Source organism: Epinephelus fuscoguttatus, linkage group LG13, assembly GCF_011397635.1.
Source record: "Epinephelus fuscoguttatus linkage group LG13, E.fuscoguttatus.final_Chr_v1".
NCBI classification, from domain to species: domain Eukaryota; kingdom Metazoa; phylum Chordata; class Actinopteri; order Perciformes; family Serranidae; genus Epinephelus; species Epinephelus fuscoguttatus.
In genome coordinates this window covers 16,716,059-16,731,203 of record NC_064764.1, presented here as the reverse complement: position 1 = coordinate 16,731,203, position 15,145 = coordinate 16,716,059, and the positions used below count along the sequence as shown (strand labels likewise).

The 15,145-nt window shown below is 40.4% G+C and overlaps 1 protein-coding gene across 1 annotated transcript in view; it reads left to right on the top strand.

The window, feature by feature from the left end:
- The window catches only part of edar (ectodysplasin A receptor), a 47,214-nt gene that overhangs the window by 12,911 nt on the left and 19,158 nt on the right, over positions 1–15,145 (top strand). Inside the window, exons 2-4 of the mRNA XM_049593823.1 lie at positions 2,406–2,471; positions 7,049–7,168; positions 11,092–11,273. Coding sequence (XP_049449780.1) covers positions 2,421–2,471; positions 7,049–7,168; positions 11,092–11,273 — 353 coding nt within the window. The 5' untranslated portion in view covers positions 2,406–2,420. The remainder of the gene's footprint in view (positions 1–2,405; positions 2,472–7,048; positions 7,169–11,091; positions 11,274–15,145) is intronic.

The window sequence follows — 15,145 nt, the reverse complement described above, 5'->3', positions numbered from 1 at the left end:
TTTCAAAGGAAAAAATGGTAGTGTCTTTACACTATGTGACCTGACTTCCTCCTTTGTTCCCGTCATAGAGGGATCCAAGTTATAGGCCACCTGATTCCGGCCTGCATTACCACAGTTATGTGGGTTATATATGAATAATAGTGTTTTACTTTTTGTAGGAACAGTGAATGAGAAGAAAGTCTGAACTGTAGCACCATGGTCCCAGTTTAAGTAATCCCAGTAAAATGTTGTCAGTCTGAGCATAATGGGCCCATGTGTCTCATTCAAGGACTGTTTTTGTGAGCAGATGTGATGCGGGTGTGTTATCAGCAGGGTTTAGGGTGTCACAGGGTCCCGTATGAAACCAGGAAATCAGACGGAAGCCTTAGATCCAAGAAAAGTATCTGTATACACATTTATACATCTACCTGCATTTTTTTCTTTCTTTCTTTCATATAATTAACATTCAAAGAGACTCCATGAGAAATGTGCTTAATAACTGTAATTAAAGGTGCATATGTGTTTTTGTGAGTGTGTGAGTGCATGCCTTTACTCCACCGCTAATAGTGCTTGTCTTCATTACTAATCCAACGTGACTTGAAATCTTATTTAGCTGTGACAATAATGTTACCTTGGAAGACGAGAAAAAGTGGATTTGAAATATGGTTTTGTAATAATTACTTTCCATAACATACTTTTTTGCCTTTAATGTTTTCGGTATATCCAATTCTCATTTCCATGTCTTTTATGCATCATTACACAACTGGCTGGGACAGTGACGTATAGTTTTCCATTTCAGCTTAATTGCCAGAAAATGAATTTATCCACTCTCTGAGTCGATCAAAGAATTGTGCATTTGATTCCCTATAGGCCTTATTGACACTGATATGGCGCAGTTTGTTAGTTGGGAATATTGAATGTAACCTTGTAATTACTTGTAGATTAGAAGCAAATTATAATTGGAGAGAGTAATTTAACACCCAGCAGCTCTGCAGTGTTTGTGGAGGCCACCGTGTTTCAGGAAGCTGATAGGAGCAGCGTTCTGTCGGCATGCTCTTATCTGCACCGCCACCCTGTCAGAGACCACACACACACACACACACACACACACACACATTGATTTTCATCCTGCAAGATAGAGAAAACATATTAAAAAGATAAAACCTACTGGCATTCTCGGGAAAATGTGATGTGCGGTAAAAAAATTAAATTATTTATAGCGTGGCCCTTTAAATGAACATGCTGCTGTTTAATCAAGCATGCGAGTCGCTTGTGCTGCGTTCATTTGCTATTTCTCACAATTAAATGCTGCAAATTAGTCAGTTTGTTCCACTTCCTTTCCTTCTGAGGAAGCAACTCACACCAGAGGATTCTCTGTTTTCTGATTACATTCTTGTTTTGTTTGCAAGTCTTTCTCATCCTTTGTATGAGCGGTTCTGGGCTCATAGTTTCTATTCAAACGCAGGCTTAAGGGGTGATTCTTTACCGAAGGACCCCAGCCAACACATATCCTTTCAATTACAGTGACGACATTATTTACACACTCGCTTAAGCACACACACTTACACACACACACACACACACACATACACACACAGCGACTGAGGCAGGACAAACACGCTGTAAATACAATTGCAGGCACGATCTTGTGGATGTACAAAGAAATAAACAAGCGATTACACATTACCACACGCAGGCGCATGGACTCACACGAACACACAGATATATGTTACTTTATTGCCTCTCAGAGAGTTACGTTATGAAGTGTTGCTAGCATTAAAACATCCAAATTCCAGTCGTCATTTTATTAGTAAGAAAAACACACCATCTTATAATGACTGTTTACCCAACACCAGCCACTGTGTGTGTGTGTGTGTGTGTGTGTGTGTGTGTGTGTGTGTGTGTGTGTGTGTGGCGAACCTAAAAACAGCAATTGTTTAACTTCAACTTCATTTTGCTGTTGCTCTGAACTGAAATAGAGTCACTTGCTGGTGTCAAATCAGACCTGAAAGCAGCCTTTAATGGCGTCTCAACTAGGTTTAGGGCTTTCACAAAAACTTCAGCCTAGTGCAAGAGAGACATAAAGAAATAGGCAGATAATTAAATGTTATTAAGTGATATCACCATTCTTAACTGAAGCAGAGGTTAGCCAGCGGTGATGTGTGCTCGCAGTTATGAGCCAGAGGAATGCCACGGGCTGTTCTGTTGCTATGTTTATGGGCAATGACGTGATAGTAATGGGACAGTGAACTCATCTGGGCCACACACACTCTCACGCACACTCTCACACACACACACATACACACACACGGCGTGCCCACTGACAGTCCTACCATTGGTTTATGACTTTGCAGTTTTGTAAGTGAAGTTTGGTGCAGAAGATTGATTGCAGGAAATGACCATTTCTCTTTCTTTGTGGTCTGCAGGAAGAAGACGCAAAGATGTCAGAGAGGAGATGTCAGAAGAAGTCCATCTTTCTCTCATCATTACTGGTAATTTTTTTTAGTCTTGTTTACTGTCTTCCTCTTCCATTTCCCCTGTCCTTCTTCTTTAATCATCTTCTCAGTTCCTTATCCAACAATTACTTTCTTCATTTAGTTCTTATCCCAAACTAATTCATGTTTCCATCAATTTTGTTTTCATTCATTCTTCCTTTTCTTCTCTCTTTTTTCCTCCTGTACTTTCACTCAACTCTCCCTCTTTGTATTTATGCTTCGGCGCCGGTGTTAGCCGTGGCCAGAGGCATTGTGTTATGTCTGTCAATATGTTTTGTCTGTATGTACGTCCATTAGTATGTCCGCATGTCCCATTCTTTTGAACATGATATCTCAATTAACGGCTTGAGGGATTTTTTTTAGATTTGGCATAAATGTTCACTTGGATTCAAATATGAACTTATTTCATTTGATGGTCAAAGATCAAGGTCACCGTGACCCTGCGCTCATCTCATTCTTATTAATGCAATATCTCAAGAAGGCCTTAAGGAAGTTTCCTCAAATTTGGCACAAACGTTTACTTGGACTCAAGACTGAATTGATCAGAATTTGGTGGTCGAAGGTCAAAGGTCAAGGTCAATATGATAAAACAAGTATTCAGCCATAACTCAAGAATTCATATCTAATTATGACAGAATTTAATCATAAATGTCTAATAGGATAAAATGATGAAGTGAAGACATTTTATATGCAAAAGGTCAAAGGTCACCTTCAATATAGCCCCTTTTACACTGCCAGATTTTCTGCGAATGTTGGGCTGTTTTGCCGGCAAGCTGCGAGCGTTTAGACACACAGAGCCAGATTGGTGAGTTGATCCGAGGTGCCCAATTTTCCACCTCGTAGGGTAGTCATATTGGCGGAACCCTTTTAGTTTAAACAGACTGAGGTGGCCTTCCGCAACGGGAGGGGCTGTTGAAGATTTGTGGGAGGAGCTGTTGGCGCATTCTGTAAAAACAAAAGTAGGTAGGCGGCATTTTGCCGCACTCCCCGATTTTGTTTTTACACTGCCAATGCTGAAAGAAGACTGATTGGGCTTTCCTGCAAATTTGCACAATTCCTATCTAAAATGGGCTTATGACATCATAATGTTCTGTTAAAACCCTTTTCTGGCCATTATTCATTGGCATATCTCAGGAACAGAAGGGGAGATTTTTGGTCAGATTCTAAATTGATAACACTAATCTACCCATCTTGAAACTGTGCTGATTGTATAGATCTTCTGTGCTGTCGGGGGAAGATGTGTGTGAAGCATCCACGTTTTTACAGATTTGGATGTAAACTGTAAGTGCAACCTGACTTGTGTGTGGAGGCGGTAATTCTAGTGTTTTCTTGTCTGCATCTGCCTCACCGTACTACTTTTTTTTTCTTACTCCCTGCCCTCTTTAGAAAACTATCAAGCTGTAGCATAACTCCAAAGTCCTCATCATCATTTTTCTGGTATCCTCAGAAACTATCAGTCAATTGCTATGGATCGTCACCATGACTGTCACTGCACTTGACATTGCATCATCTAGACTTATACTGTCATGTGCCAGCAGCCTGCACAACTTTGCAGAACTTGTACCAATTAGTCAATCTTCAAGTTTTTCCACAGAGCAGATATCTTCATAATCTGACCGGGAATCTCGAGATTCTCTGCTGGTTTTGATGTTGAAACCCACTGGCACAGTTCCCGACAGGCTCCTCCACCTTACCCTCCCTCTCTCCTCTGTTTCCCTCTCATCAGTCACTATGTGTACATGCAGGCTGACACTGGAGCACTTAGTCAAGAAGGAAGAGATATTTGGATTCAGTCAGTCGTGTCAATTTACTACAGCTCCAAATAGCAGCATTAGAAATGTATTGCTACCGATTCTGAAAGCACTTACAGACTACATTTCCGGGGAAAGTGTAGAACAGTGACAAATGACTGACGGAGAAGTGCACAGCTAGTGTCAAATTATACAACATCACATACAGAGACAACACAGAAATACAGGTGTTGATGTGTGAAAAGATGATGTGCTTCAGTCAGCGGTGAAAAGTAACTAAGTGCATTTACTTATGTACTGTACATACATACACATTTGATGTACTTGAGGAGTACCTGAGTGTTTCTAGGTCTACTCCACTATCTTTTAAAGGGAAGCATTTCACTTTTTACTACACTATTTGTCTGACAGCCACACTTTGTAGTTACTTCACAAACGTTTACGCTTTCATAGCCACAGATCAATTTGAGAAATAAACATTACAATAATGACAGTGTTTCATTTCTATTTTCTGTATAAAGCTGAGCAAGTACATGTGTACGCTATCCCAGAGGATTACTGCTATGTTTCATCATTACTAAACTTTCTTACCATCTACTGGATTTTAAGATGTATGGCATTTATTCCACCCAGGCCAAATACCCAAATACCCTACCCTAACATCTCGCAATGTCAATCAGAAGTGAAAAATAATCTGTGTATCCATCCCGTGACCAATTCCCTGGGATCTTCCATGGCCCATGCTACAACCTTCCACCAAGTTTCATGGAAAATTGGACCAGTAGTTTGTCCATAATCTTGTTGACAAACAGACAAACACACGAACAAGCGAACTGAAAACAAACGTCCTTGGCAGAGGTAATAATACAGTAATAGTCTAATAATATAATAAATTATAGGGAGCTTTTTTTGCATTGAGTACTTTTACTTTTGATACTTTAAGTACACTCTCCTAAAAAAGTAACACTTTCAGCACAATACTTTTATTTGTAATAGAATATGTCCACAGTGTGGTATTTACTACCGAAGAAAAGGATCTGAATACCTCCTTCACCACTGGTTTTGGTAAACACTCCATCTTGTTTACAATAATACTACGTTCCAGCCGAATTGTAGCATAAATTAAACTGCGAGGAAAAACAATAAAGACCCACTGGATGCTGTGTGAATGTGCAGAGGTGGACGCTCCAATTCTCTAAAGCGCTGACAAAAAATCCTCCCAAAGCATTGTGGGATAGCTGGCTGTGTATAATTGCCCCGAGGAAAATATTGGTGTGACAGGAAGTTTGTTTTTCCAGCTGTGGAAAAATGTGGAGAAGATCATTATTGCAGTTTCTTCAGAGCCAGACAGATTGCTGCACGGTGCATAGTTACACACATTGTCAGAGAAAGGGTATGCACACAGTGCTCGCTAAATACCCACAGTGACCCATAAATGTGTGGCACACTCACAAAGACGAATGGCAGTGGACGTTGTGCAAATTTTTTGCTACCAGCTTGTTGATTTCCACTAACTGCACATCAGGTGTGTGAGGTAAAGTTGAGTTTGTTATGGATCTGGAATAAATTACAAACAGATTACTGGGCGTGAGATGATTGGGCTTCATACAAACCCCTGATACACACACACACACACACACACACACACACACACACACACACACAAACAGGCAGTGTGCATTTGTATATTTACTCAAACAGTGTCTTGTGTCTGCTGTCATGAGATGGTCATGGGGAAGGGAGAAGAGAGGGAGATGTTATTAAAACAACAGAGAGAAGATGGAGAAAGTTAGTCATGCACTCATGTTCTTTGCCTCCATCATTTTCTGGACTGCAGATGATTTTTTTAAAAGTCAGTTAGTTTGTTTGGAAAAGAACAAAGTGTGCTGGTAAACCTATAAATACCAGCTGCTACTTATTACAGTGAGCCACAATGACACAATGCCACACACACTTACACACACACAAACATACAGTGCGTAGACACAAAAGCAAATACTAGTAATGTGCAAACGCTCTCACACAGTACACACACACACACACACGCAGCTGTCAATGATCTCCACTAATCTGGGTAACACACATGAAGAGGACGGGATGTGATATATATATATATATATATATATATATATATATTTTATTTTTTTATTTTTTTATTTTTGCAAATTAAAATGATGATGTTGATTCGTAGCAAGTTGATTTTACAAGATAAATCAGCCATCATTCAGTGCAGTTATTATCTCTGCCGCTGTTGCAGATGTTGGGTATAAATCCAATGATCTGACTTCCCACATGTAAGAAACACATGAGGTTCACATTTTAGTGTCCCTGATACAGTATTTAAATCCTTTTGCAGAGGTGTGCCCAATTACAAAATGAGGATTTATGTCAAATCTTTTAATACTAAAAAAACTTGAATTTGTTTTTCTAGATCTTTCCAGAAGAGAGACGATTAAAACAAATGATGCCCATTATGTAAGGCACCACTAAGAACTTGTGTTATGATGTTTTGTCTTTTCTGACATTCTTAATTAAGTTACAGATTAAGTGTTTCTGCTGAAAAGGCATTGAAATGGTTCGGACAAAACTCTCGAACTTATCTTGTTGTAATCGCTTAAAAAGCTTATAAATATAAAGATTAAATGGAAAACCAGAAATTAAATTAAAATTAAAAATATATAATTTTTTTTTTACATATTATTTGTAGCAAGCCAGTAGCATGTTTTTTTTTTTCACATATACAAAACGTCACTGACATGTAGTGCAAAAATCTCACTCTTTATGCCTGTTTCTCTCTGTTTCTCTTTATCTCCGTCCCTCCAGGTGTGTTGTATGTTTGCTAGTGCAGAGCATTCCATCTGTGGAGAGTACGAATTCTTCAATCAGACCAGTAACAGTTGCCAGGCCTGCCCTCAGTGCCAGCCGGGACAGGAGCCGCACATGGTGAGACACAAACACACACACACGCATGAAAACCATACGTTTAGGTCATAACCTTGTTGTCTTTACAATTAAGTAGGTTTTTCATGCATTTTAAAATCAGCTGTTGCATTGAATTGGGTGACGGGAGTGGGATAAAGCTGCTAATTCAACAAAATTATAACCACCCACTATCGATAAACAGCACGAAAGCTGACTTTATAAACCTGTGTGTCAATTTTTGTTTAGACCACCCACAATACACACACGTAAATGCCCACATAGCTGCACAGTGAAGAGTGTCTAAATTCAAATGAACAATTTCTTTTGGTATATTGCTCTCATTGACTTTGGTGTGAAGGCATGCATTACAGTGAATGACTTGCAGTAGTCACATCGTGCCTCTACCCTCCGTCAGTCAGTCTGCCGACAGCCAAAGAAAACAGAGCGAAGTTAAATGCTTCAGTTGGCAACCCCGGGTGCCACACCCTCTTAGGAGAGACAGCCGCACTCAAGGGTGAACAGGATGAATTATAGGCACTGTAATTTATTCGGGTGACGCAGTATACTCGAGATTTTAGTTTTCCTTTTTGCAGAGCACAGACTTTCTTTATAGCTATTTGTTTTACCTGGGGTAATTAGAGCAGGATCAACCAGTGCAAACACGGAGAACTTAATACAATGAATGTTTCAGTTCATCTCACTGGTTTGCTATGGTTATGGTTCTTGAAAGGTACATGTGGAAAGTCGAATTGAGTTGAGTAACCGAAATAGTGCTGCTTTCAGCTATGCTAACATCAGCACGCTAGCATGCTCATAGCATAGGCTGTTTATCAGAACGAAAATACTTGTTTCCACTTCCTCCCTCAGTACAAAAGGAAATCAAAGTATCACAGGTACAGCTGCTGCCATCTTGTGCTGGTAACACCATTTGGAGCCAGAGTTTGCATCGTAGTGATCTCTGCAGCACCAACTTCCTATCCATATACCTGTCTGACCCATAAGCAGTACCACTGATTGTGAACACACAGATTGGCTGACAAAGCTGGCAATCATGATGTCAAAGCCACTTTTAACAGCATCACATAACTAATTTAAACCAAGCTAATCAGAAAAATAAACAATTGCATGATAAGAACTAACTAAAATGACACCAGCAGGAGGCATTTAAGATGTTTTGGTTTCACTTTTGGATATCGATATACAGTCTATGGCTCACAGTTGATGCTTAGCAGGTATAATGTTTACTATTTTAACCATCTTGGGTCAGCGTGTTAGCATGCTAACTTTTGCTAATTCGGACTAAATATAAAGCGCAGCTAAGGCTAACCCCCAATTTCCACATAATCCGTCTGAGCCGTGCTACGCAGCGCCACGGATCTGGAGCAACTGACGGTGCGTACTCTCACCTACTGAATGCGTTTCTGGAGCGCCGCGTAGCCGAGCCGCAAGCTCACGCGTGGAAACTGCGAAATCACGCGATAAAAAGCACCATTCACTCCCAAAGTCCCTGCAATTTCACACCACATCTCAAAGGATGTGTGGTGTCATACAAAATACTATGTTTTTCCACTTCAACTATGAGTTTCTTCTTGTCCATCTTTCCTTGGACCCTTGCACTGACTGACAACTTGTGCGAGAGGATGTGACGTGATTTTTAAAAGAATTGAGAGTTTACAGTCCGTAGTCCGCGGTGTGGAAATGAAGCTATTCACTAGAAAGGGAGCGTATCTGCTACGCAGTGCTCAGACGGAGATTGGGGTTAATGGGAATGTCACTTGTTTTGCAGGTATTTGGTCAAAAAGCAAAGCATTGGACAAATTAAAAGGCATACCTGATGATGACATCACATGAAAAATGTAGGCATCATCCATGTTATTACAGTTCAAGTGCCAAAACAACAAATGCCAACCTCATGGTGGCACTAGAGGAACAAGTTTTAGGGTATTCAAAGTTGGGAAATCTTCTGGGGACCATGAATATCTGTATAGAATTTCATTGCAAGCCATGTCGTAGATATTGAGGTACTTTAGTCTGGACCAAAGTGGTGGACTGAACATCCAAGAGCCACCCTGCTAACAGGGCTTATAACAAAACAACAAACTCAACTCTGTTGTTTCACCCTTCATTAAATTGGGAATAACAGCAACACTCTAAAGCCTTCCTTCCTTTCTTCTTTACTTTATATCCCATCATCTGTCCTTGTCGCTCCATAAGCTACGGTTTATAAGAATCTCACAGCGGTCTCAACTGTGTTTATTTGTTTTTCCCCTTCCTTCCTTTCTTCCTGCCTTGTGTGCACTAAGCTACTAAGTGCCTCTCGTAAGCATCCCCAACAATGTGTTGTGTTAGAACTTGTAAAATCACTGCCCGAGACAGCAGCGGCAGTGAGAAGCTCAGTGTGATAAGCACAGGGCTCTGTCATGAAGAGTAATTTGGCCATTGGAGAGCGATAGAAACATGAGAGAAGAAAGAAGTTTAATCAGAGAGATGAGAGCCCCTTTTGCACTTTCTCCTGCCTGTCTGATCCTCTGGGTGCCACAGTCTGTAATTCATGTGTTATTTTGTTCCCCTCAGCTTTCCCTGCATGTGTGTGTGTGTGTGTGTGTGTGTTTTTCTTGACACCCTTTTAATCATGGGATAACCATAGGGTTCCTCCTCACAACAGAGACTTCAGAAAGTATGTGCTCACACACTTATGCACACACAGACATCACAGACGACATCCAAGGCCGCTTTCAAAGTGCATCTTGTATCCAGATTGTGTGTGATGTAGTCGCATTATATTTTCATGCTAATCTACATGAACATAAACACTGGGGGCAGACTTATACTTCTGATTTCCTGATGTTTATTGAGTGATGAAAGTGATGGCAAGGTGAGGACATATTAAAGAATTGGGGAATGAAGTATTAAGTTAGCTCATGTGATGTGCGAAAGCTGCTTGACGTTGACGACATGCTGCCTTTAGGGACCTTGTTGCCTGGCAGTTTAAGATGCATAACATAAACCGAGTCTTCCCCAGCTCAGTTTTGCCTGGGACCTTCATTGCATGTCATCACTCCCATTTCCTTTCTCTCCCGTCACTGTCTACTTTCAAAATAAAGGCAAAAAAAAAAAAAAAGCCAGAAAATTCCCTTGTTGTCAATTCTAGGTTTTTTCCACCTCCCCGCCTCTTAGATTTATGATATGCTAGATTCAAAGAGGCGACAAATTTGCTTTGAAAGGAAAGACGCGTTCAATTGGAGCAGCTTTAAGTGAACGAACAGAAGCAGAGCCCTGGCCATCGTGTTTGCAAAAGATCCAAAGGGAGTTTTAACCCAAAGCGACAAGATCCTGCCGATAGCTCCGCGCAGTTTTATATCAAACAATCACACAGAGACTTACGGACGTCACACAGAAGGGAAGGAATATTAGATTTCTCCTGTAGCCCAAAGCTAAGAGGCATAGGCTTGTTTTAATAGATGGATGAAAGCAAGAGGGAAATGAAAGATGAAAGAGAGGGAGCAAAAAAGAGAGTATGTTTTTGTATGTGTGTGTGTGTGGCCTGTTGTTTGGCCTCCCCACTGTGAGGAATTAAACATGCGGAGATGGGAGGGGATCGATGCTAGAAGACAGAATGATGAGTTGGTCATCTTAAACACTACCAGGCATGGGGTACACACACATACACACTCACATAAACAAACACACACATAGGGACCTCTGTGACCAATCAGATCTCTCTTTTGTCATCTCAAAACAGTAATACCAGATTTGTTAAGGACATGGATAAAAACAGATGTGTGAGTATGTGTGGTGGGCTTTTTTCGAATGTGTGTGTTCACAGCACAGTGAATCATCTCATTACTCTGAGGGGCGTTGAGTTCTTTTAAAATTACATTGCATCTAATGTACTTTAGGAGGGAGGTGTTAACCAAATATATGAATGTGTGTGTGTTTTACAGACCTGTGGCTTTGGTGTGAAGGATGAGGACTTTGCCTGTGTGCCGTGCCCACAGGGGAAATATTCCAAAGGGAAGTATGAGATCTGCAGACGACATAAAGACTGTGACGCCTACTACAAAGCCACTGTTCGGGTAGCGGGTACTCCGGACAGCGACGCCGAGTGTGGACCTTGTTTACCAGGGTAAATAACAGTAACCTCCATAAAAGATTGAAAACCCCTTTGCTGCAATGCATCTTCAAACAAAAATCCAGCAAGCATTTCCTATACAGTCCTGAACTGAAAAACAACTACAGTACATCTGACGCAGCTTGCTGAAAGATGTCCCTCTTTACATTACAGTTAGGGCCAAATTTACTAAGAAAATGCCATTGAAAGCATTTCCTTCTTCTTAAAAGAGCTGTAAAGCCTTTGTAACAAAACAACAAAAATGTCAAATTTGCATTGTGTCCTGCCGCATTTACTTGTAACAGTCATCTTCTTCTCTGCATTTTTCTGGTACGATGGTACATTTCTTAGCACATTATTGCCACCTGTAGATCACTGGAATATTGTGAAACCATGATCAGTAATGTGCATCCAATCTCTTGCATGTGTGGCCATGCACAAGTAGAAACACAACAGGGACCCACCCACTAAAAAGCAATCAGCAACCTCTGGGGCTGAAAAATGAAACCAACACAGAAGTGCAAAAAACTGCAGTTTCTCTAATGGCCACTTGAGGCTGGCTCCAAGAGCGAGTCAATCTACATAGACACCCATGTTAAAAGCCCAATTACCGCAGAAATACAAATCTTTATGTGCTGGTGTAATAAAACGGTTTTGGTCTCATTCATTTTTTGTAACAGCTTAACCTGTTGGGGTTTGTAGGGGGGCTGGAGCCTTTTCTAGCTGACATTGGGCAAGAGGCAGGGTACACCCTGGACAGGTCGCCAGACTATCGCAGGGATAACACAGAGACAGGCAACCATTCATGCTCACATTCACATCTATGGGCAATTTAGAGTCACCAATTTACCTGATGTGTATGTCTTTGGATTGTGGGAGGAAACCGGAGCACCCAGAAAAAACCCAAACTCCCCACCCAGGCTATGAACCAGGAACCCTGTTGCTGGGAGGCAGTAATACTAACCACAGCACCATTGTGTGGCCTAGATCTTGATCTCTATAGCTATTAAATGAATAGATTTTTATTTTTATATAACTCACCTATTTAAATTGTTATTAAGGTTTAAAGTTGGGCATACTTAAAGGCGTGGCTACTTTGAGTGTTAATTCGCTGGTTAGGTAACATAGGTATAGTGTAACCCCAAATTGAGAGAGTATAGGCATAGACATAGCTGTCAGTATTTCAGTGTGTTTTCAGTTCATTAATGTGAATTGTGACGTTTTCGTCTCCTATTAACGTCTCATTTAGCATTTGGTTGTCCTAAAAGATCTTCTAAGGAGTCAAATATTCACTTTTTAGGGTATTACATTTTGTTTTTATGTTTTTTTTTTATTTTTTATCAAAACTTTGTATTAATATTAGTATCATCACAGTTAACCACAGATAACCATATTATCACATCTAACGATAGTGTCAGTGTTAGCGCCACCCGCTCATCCAACTATGGTAAATACTGGCTCCAAAAAACCAAGATGGCAACGGCCAAAATGCCAAGCTTGAGGCTTTAAAACAGCACTCCATAAACTACAGAGTGATGTCATGGTGGCTACATCCATTATTTTATACAGCATATGATGGTGCCAATAGTGGTCAAACGTTCCACAGGGTACTTTTAAAAGCACCCTGACATTAGTTAATTTCTGCAACAGTGTTATATGAGCATTGCTTAAAATCATATAAGGAGTCCTGATTACATGCTTCACAGAAAGTCACCAGCCAAACACGTTCTGACGTTCACACCGACAGCACTGTACGCAGTTAGCAGATTCTGGAAAAGTTATGGCACCAGACTTGATTTGCCATCTCCTGGAAACCTTCTGCCACAGGAATTCTCATTAAAAGTATTAGAGGATGCTTGTAAATGACAAATTATGAAAGACAAAATTGTGTCTTTGGGTTTGACATGAATGCAGAGAGTGGCATTTCAGACAGATGCTTTTAAATTCACCTTTAACAAGTTTTTTTACTATCTTAATAATATAAATGAATTCTGCCAAAAGATGCCACTTCATGTGTCACCTTCAGCTTTTAATATAATGACAGAGAATGACATTCAGTAAAATAAATTGGACTAGATACTGAATATAAACTGTAGATATACAGCAGAGACAGACATGTATTGTGTATCACACAGTATGACTGTTAAGATCTTGGCACATGTGCAGTAGGAGTTCACATGGATGGACCACCCTGTGTGCAAACACGCTCTAAATCCTAAACTTCTTCATTTGCACTTGACAGCTGTGGATGCAACCCCTGTCACTTAAAAATATTAAGTCACTCAGGGACGTTTAACCATTACCAGACGGTCCTCTCCTCCTCTTCCTCGCTCGTCCTTCCCATCATCTATCACTCCTTCTCTTGCCTCTCCTGCTTTGTCAACACGAAACGCCTTACAGCATCCAACATGTTAAATGGCTGTTAGGGATCTCCTGCGGTGTAATATATTTTACAAATAAATGTTTGCTCAATGAACTGTTGATTGAATATGAGCAGTATATAATTAAGTCATGAAGGAATTTGGCATAAATATGAGATTCATGACTCTCCTCCTCCTGTCATCAGTCAGGATGCTGTGTCCTGCTGCCTTCTACTTTTCTTGGCTCCCAGTCTCCTTCTACAGGATGTTTTTGCTTTCGCTCAGGAGTTTGGTCATGTCTGTGTCTGCGTCTGTACTGTACGTGCTGCACTGTATGTGTGGGTGTTGTATGCTGCAGTTAGCAGTGTCCATGCCTGTCTGATGCAGAACAGAACAGGCCTGAACAGTGGCGATAAAGTTCAGGTACAGTCTGAATCTCAGCAGAGAAAAAGACCTGGAGGAAAACTAGAAAGAGTCTGTTGTGACAGACATGTTTATCTGCTGGTTTCCCTGGAAGCAACTTTAGAAACACTCTAAAATAATTAATGTTGACAAGCCTTCATTAAGCGATGAGCTCACATGAACTTGAAATTTAATACTTTATTATTATCTATATTATCAATGATGTATTAATAATGCATAACAATAAATCATTGTCTTTGTGTGAGCAGAATATTTTTTCTAGTACAAATTTCTGAAATATTAGCTGCAGTTTTGCATATGTAATATTTTTAAGGGTTCGTGAAGATGAAGAAAGGTCATCTGTATGATTTGTTATTGATTAATTAAACCTCGAAGACCTGCCAGGCCGTTGGTGATCCTGGCCGACATCACTGTCTTTAAGAGGCTGTAGCAGGCTGAGTTATAAAATGATAATGCTGGTATCATATGAAACTAGAAGACCGAGGGAATTGTTAAATGATGCTTGAAAGTTAGGCTAAACTCTGGTGAGTGAAAAACCGGCGTTGCCATTTTTGCAGGGGTCCCTTAATGTCTCACTTCAAGATATCTGAATGAAGTGGGTTCTATGGGTAGTACCCATGAGTCTCACTTTACAGGCATACCCACTTTATGCTAGTCCCATGCGGTTTCATCTATTGTATTTGAATATTTCTGCATACTGGGGTCCATAGACAGTCTTGATATTGCATAAACTGGGTATCACTGGAAAGGTGAGACTCTTCAAGATTCAGTGAGCCCAGTTTTAATAGTAGCCATTTAATCGTAGTTAGACCATTTTTGGAAACAGACATCTCTGTATACAATGGCCTGTTGTGACCACTAGGATAATCAGAGCCTCATGAAACTTTACAAACACAAACTAGAGACCTCAGGCATTCAGAGGATGAATGGCTGCCACAGGTATTTTGACAATAAGGGGGGGTTCTCATTGGTTTCCAGAACAGAAGTGCTCACCATCCAATCACAGAAAAATGCAATTCTTAAAGAAATCTTTAAATGTCAGAAGTTTCAATGTCAAATCACAGCATTGATTTTTCTATGATGTTCCCAAATGTTTTGTCAAAA